Here is a 6466-nt window from a genome sequence, read left to right on the forward strand (position 1 = left end):
CCGGTGTTCTCTGTTGATTTTGAAGAAATGGGGTGGGGAGATTCCAGTGTGTGGTAAATAAAAAGCTGAGCCCTGCTGAGGAGAGATACAGGCACCTTTGCAGCTAAGCTCTTCTTGTTACTCACTGTTGATCTGGTTTATAGCAGAGTCAAGTTTAAATGTTCTGGATGTAATTCCTGGGACTAGCTATCCAGATAGATAGTAAATAAATGCCTGTCTAAAAAGACCAAAAACATTAGTTTTGTTGCTACTATCTAGTGTCAGCCTTAGGGCAAACATCAGTATCTGAATCTAAAGTAGCCTTTAGTCTGGGTAATGATGACAGAGCCACCCATAGTCTTAGTTCTCACATACACACTCTGTTGGTTTTACAAAGGACTTTAGAAAGGAATGAGTCTCCTCAGGAGGTTCTTGTTCTCAGAAGAGCTCGATGGTCCTAGAGGCCTAGGTTCTCCCTTTCCTTCTCCTAGCACAGATGGTTGGTGGAACAAATTACCCAGGAATAGGGTGAGGTGTCCTGCATGGAGGCTGTCAGATTCTGACTTGTCCCCTCATGCTTCTCTGTCTACTGTTTAAAAGTGATAGGGCAAGTCCACAGTTCATGCTGCAGGTGCTGACTGATACACGGAAGGCTTGCTCCTGTCTGGTCTCCTGGTGCCTTCTTGTCTCCTGCCCAAGACAAGACTTCCCCACAGTGTGAGGGCAGCCAGGTTCTCTATCAGTGTGTACCTCGAAGTTCCCCTTTGTGCCTTGGACTGGTCCTAGTTTTCATAGGATTTTGATTGTTTATAGTAAAAGGGAAAAGGTGATAAACAACCCAGTAGGTATATATTTTAAGTACAAATAGTGTCTTGAAAAGGACTGGTTGATTGTTACATGTGTCTCTTCTGTGTTCCTGAACGTCTGTATACCATGAGTGTGCGGGAGCCTTTGGAGGCCAGAGAGGGGGTTGGAGCTGGAGTAAGAGACGTCAGTGAGCCTCCTGGTGTGACTTCACTTTGCTTTTCTGTCCAAATAAAGGTTTTGCATGAACTTGTGTATACATTTATCCAGAGTTTAAAATTTTAACATAACCAAAATATACAAAAAGAAAACTAATTCTAATCAAAGATCAAGTAAATATTTGTTACTATCATTAAAGCAAAAATAATATTATACATTTTTAAGTTTTGAAATACTAGAAGGGCAGGTTATCTCTAGGTGAAAATTTTAATATGCCTGTGTCAAAATTCTTGCCATGTAAATTGTGTTTGCATTGCATGTGCATGTGTGTGCATACATATGTGTGTATATACATGGGTGTGCACATGTGTATAGACATGTGTGTGTAACGTTTGTTAAACTTAGCTTCTCATAATGGCTTTCTACCATTTAAGTCTATATTTTATACCGTATTCAAACTTCTCATGCTTGAATAATTCTTTTCAAAATATTTTATTATTTTTAATTAAAGTATAATTATATCAATTCCTCCCTTCCCTGTACTCACTCATGTTTGTCTCTTGTAAGAGTATTACTGTGCACTGAAAACAGCTTCCTAGAAGTCTTCTTCCACATTACAAATGAAATTGGTGCTTCCCTTGGCAGCCCATGATATGCATAGAGTGCATGGTAAATAACACAAATGAAGCAATGCCTCTTATTCAAAGACCTCAAACATGTGAGAAATGGAGGCCAGAGTTCAAACTGCTTCACATTTTCCTACCATACATTGATTGTTGTTGTTGAACTCAGTCTCAGGAGCTTCTGCCCACACTTAAGATGGCAGCCAGAATAAGGTTTGCTGAGCTAAGTCACATGTTATAGATGGTGATCGAATTCATAGGATTTATTGGGCTAACATCCAGGATTGCACAGCTCATTTTAAGTGGTGGGAGTAGTCTCTATGGGGGTTGTTTGTGTTCTTAAGATGAAAGGGACCAGGTCCTCACAACAGTGGGAAGAGACTACCTGTATTCTGGAAGCTAAACTCACCCATGCTCTCAGTGAATGCAGGTCCAGGTGAAGACTCCATAGACATGAATAAGATCTGAACATAGACATGGAATAAGATCTGAACACTTACGCTTGCATGTGGGTGGCTTCCCTCTGTTGCTCCACAGGCCATCTTCTTGACACACAGCAGTGGCTTGCTGACTGGCATCCAGCTTGAAGCCTTCATTACATTCATAAGTCACTTTACTGTGTAAGATGAACTCATTGCCTGTGAATGAGCCATTTCCTGGAGCCTCTGGCATTCCACAGGACACAGCTGAAAGGGTAAAGGAAGAAAGCCATGCTCATCCTTACAAGACTTTGTTAAAATTTGTCTTTATGTTTCCTCTTAGAGACAGATTCATTAATTATGTTCTTCATATATGTCAAAAGTACACATATTTTCAGAATTTTAAGGATGCAAAATACTCATGAGAAACAGTGGAAGACTTATTGAAATGGTAGAAAATGGTTCAGTGTCAAATATTGTATCCGAGGGATACTGGAGGGACTGGGTGATGACTCACTTAGATACAGGCTAGTCACAGCATGATTGTTTTGTTGTGCGTTCAAGTACCAACCACATACTCTACCTTGGGTGACTGTGGAGAGGAGGACAAGGGAGGCCACTTTTTTACCATCTCCAACAATGGCTTTGACTATCCAGACCCACAGGTATTAGGCATGCATGTGCAGTTGCCCACTTCCCTTTCCTCTCCACTTTTCCCAACTTCCTGCTTCAACACATAAGTTCTTTTAAAATATGCTGTGCTTTGCCTGGCAGGCCTTTCACCGGTTTATGAGTTGGGAATGTGATCTCTATTGTGGAAATAAGGTGTAGGAATCTTTAAGAGCTGGGGGGCCTCTGGAAGTTCTCATTCTGAAAGCAACTGCCTTCCCCTGGGAACCAGGGTAGTTCTCATGAGCTAACAAAGCTGTTGAAAGAGCAAGTCAGGCTCTTCACTGGCTTCTTGACTCATCATAGGATCATCTTCTCTCCTACCATGCTGCTTCTTGATGTGCAGCGGACTCTCATCAGTGATGACCCTTTTAGACGTCCAGAACTGTGAGCCAGATGCAAGTCTTTTCTCATCAAGTCTACTCAGTCTTGTAAACTTTGCTATATGAATACAAAGGAGGCTGGTACAAAGGTAAACAGATTGCTCAAGCTCAGCAGTGCATCAAAATCAAAGTTAATAACTTCTGAATTACCTGGAAAATTAAATTGACTAAGTTGTTTTCTGACCAACACACACACACACACACACACACACACACACACACACACACACACACACACATGCAGGAATAAGTAAATGAATGTTTATTTTTAGATGTCAAGATTGTAGAAAACTTAAGCTCTACTATTTCTCATGTGTTGGCTTTTGTTTATTTTTGATAACTTCATACATGTGCACAATGTACTAGATGTCTACCCTATTACACTCTCATACTCCCTCTCCTCCCACTGAAACCTTTCTTCACAGACAGCCCCAATTTCTTCCTCTTCCCCTCCTCCTCTCCTTCTCTCCTCCTATTACCTTCTTCTTCTTCTTCTTCTTCTTCTTCTTCTTCTTCTTCTTCTTCTTCTTCTTCTTCTTCTTCTTCTTCTTCTTCTTCTTCTTCTTCTTCTTCTTTTCTCTCCTCCTCCTCTTTCTTCTTTTCTCTTCTCCTCCTCCTTCTTCTTTTCTCTTCTCCTCCTCCTTCTCCTCTTCCTTCTTCTCCTTCTTCTTCTTTTCCTCCTCCTCCTTTCCTCCTTCTTTAGATTTTGAGGTTTGGAAACACTGTGTTTAATTGGAGTTGGCATGACTATAGACAAGGGAATCCTTACTAGCAGGAACACTTGCCATTGGCAACACCACTGAGTAAAATAACTTCCTTTCTCCTAGTAACCACGAACTAGCAAAATATTTGCAGAAAACAATGAGGCCTTGTCAACTCTTCTTCCATCCATTGAAGAATATACTGTAGGACTCATTCTTGTGCAGGAAGCCATAGCTGCTATAGATTTAGTGGCCAAACTATGTTTAGAAGACAATGTCTCACAGAATTCTTCCCTTCCCCAGTTCTAACATTCTTCCTAACCTCCATTTCATAGTCTCAATCATTTGAAATGACTGTTTCTTGTAATATAATATTAACTCATAACAAGTGTTATTCTTACCTGTAACCATTATTCTTGGGAAAGTGTTCAAAATAGAAAACAATAACTGCAGTTTTTCCCAAACCACTGTTCTCTGTCCAAGAAACTTACCAGTAGACAAGCTATCAACCTGAAGTCTATTCAGCCTTTGAGAACTGATAATCTTTAATGAATTTTGGACATGTCATGGATTTTGTCCTTTTAAAAAAGTTCTTTGTATCCCATTATGTTGCCATGTCTTCATTCCCCACTGTATAGCTCGATTTCTCCCAGCTAGCCACCTATCTACCTTTCAAATACCCATGTTACCAACTTAACTACATACACTGTGCCCAGTCTCCATTTCCTGTAAAATTCTTACTTGGGGGCAAGCATGGAATGAAATGACATCTCTTGCAGGTTAAGTGGGAAAGATAACATCCTACAAGTTCATAGGAAACACTCATAAAAGGGGCTCTTACCCAGGGGGCCAAGTCAGACAGGCTTACAGCTGATTCTGTTCAACCTAAAATCTTTCAAAGGAAAGTGAACTCTGCTTTGGAGGACTCCGGAGAATCTTTCCTACATGGTCTGCTCAGTAATGAGCAGTCTGCTTCGAGATTTGAAGTACAGTTTCTATTCCCAGGAGAGTGTTCATTAAAGGAGCTGGGGTGAGGGCCACTGCTGACTCCAGCCTTCAGTGACTTGCTTTCTGTGGTTCTTTGCTCTGTTCAGCCCATGGGATTATATGTCTAAAACTCTGAACTTAAGCCAGCATTGTCTTCCATATTTAAACCACTAGTTAAAAATAGATGTTCCTACTCCATTGCTCTTCTGAGAAGACCTACCACTGACTCACAACTCACTGAGAGGAGCATCCGGGAAGAATTGGTGGAGAATCTCACAGGACGCTCCTGCCATTGTCAACAGAAATGAGAAAGATCTGGACCAAAGTTCAGAGGTATGAAGCCTAATCCTGAATATTTCCAGAGCCAGTGATGCTCTTGGTTACATCACCTCTCTGAACTTCCACAGAAAAGACACTCCAATAGTATTGTCCATAGAATAAGAAAATTATATGAATGGAGAGGGGTTTAGATCTCATATCTCCATATATCAACATTGTTATCATAACCAAATTATTTGGGACATTTATTAATAAATTGCCTGGGAACAGTGGAAATGTATTTCCTATATATTATCTCATTCAACCTTTAACACATACTGAAAGGTAGAATCAATCACTAATATGTATTGTGAATAATATAGATTTTAAAGCTAGTATGCCATTACTGTACTTCTATTGTTATTATGATATATTTTTAATTTATATGCAAATATTTTAGTTTACCATGTATCTGGTAGCCAAGGAAGTAAGAAGTTGTCAGATCTCTGGGACTTGGAGTTATAGATACAGATGTTTGTGAGTTGCTATGTAGGTGCTGGGAATAGAACCCTAAGCCCAAGCCCTTGGAAGAGCAGCAGTGCTTGAAACTACTGATATCTCTTTCTAGCTTCCCTTCCCTGAATTTTTATGACCCATTCAAAGCTGTGATAGGGCTCATGTCTCAGGTACTAGATGCCTCTTGGTTTTTGACCCCAGGCTACTACCCACAAATTTATTTTCCTGTCCAATATCAAGACAGTGTCAGCCTACTAATTAACAGACAAGCAGGTTTAAACTAAGTTTTCAAAATACAGTCCTAAAAACAAAAGCCACAGTGTAGATGAGCACTTTTGCTAATATTCCTAAGGCTCCTTTGCCTATTTCTCCCCTCTGTCTTAGATTTCTCAAGTCACTTCCTTGAGTACTTAGTGATGAATAAACCTTGTGCTTGAAGCTTAACTGCATCTCAGGGATAAACAACATCAATGGTCTGTGAGGCACAAAAGGCAACCCACAGCAGATGAAGAGGGAGACATAGAAGTCACCAAGTCCAGTGCTGACTATGATAGTGTAACTACAGGAATATGCAGGGCTACAGTCTAGCCTGAGAAATGTCTTTCCCTTTGTTATGAGGGCTGAAGATAGTTTCTGAGAGCAAGGATGGATAGAGGGAGCCAAGATGGGGCTTGAAGAACCTAAATTATACAGATGAGCAATTCAAAATCCACAGACAGTGTGACAATGGTTGGATAGTAGGATAGACCAGAATGTAGCTGAGAGGCCATTCAACTCTTCTAAACATCTTGAAAGCATTTAGCTCAAGATAGCCCAAGGACAAAATAAAAAGAAAACAAATTGCAACTAACAAAATTATCACTAAAGGCTCCTTTTATGCCTTCATGAAAGTAGCTGGTTAGACACGGTATGCACTCTCTGATAAGTGGTTATTAGCCCAGAAGTTTGGAATACAGGAAGAACAACCC

The 6466-nt window shown here is 40.3% G+C and overlaps 1 protein-coding gene across 6 annotated transcripts in view; it reads right to left on the minus strand.

Annotated features, from left to right (window-relative positions):
* Csmd1 (CUB and Sushi multiple domains 1) overlaps positions 1–6466 on the minus strand; it is a 1620113-nt gene that overhangs the window by 67598 nt on the left and 1546049 nt on the right. For all 6 annotated transcript variants that reach the window (XM_031339198.1, XM_031339200.1, XM_031339199.1 and 3 more), the window contains one exon: positions 2066–2251. In XM_031339198.1, coding sequence (XP_031195058.1) covers positions 2066–2251 — 186 coding nt within the window. The remainder of the gene's footprint in view (positions 1–2065; positions 2252–6466) is intronic.

The sequence above is a fragment of the Mastomys coucha genome, unplaced genomic scaffold, assembly GCF_008632895.1.
Source record: "Mastomys coucha isolate ucsf_1 unplaced genomic scaffold, UCSF_Mcou_1 pScaffold22, whole genome shotgun sequence".
In the NCBI taxonomy this organism is placed as follows: Eukaryota; Metazoa; Chordata; class Mammalia; order Rodentia; family Muridae; genus Mastomys; species Mastomys coucha.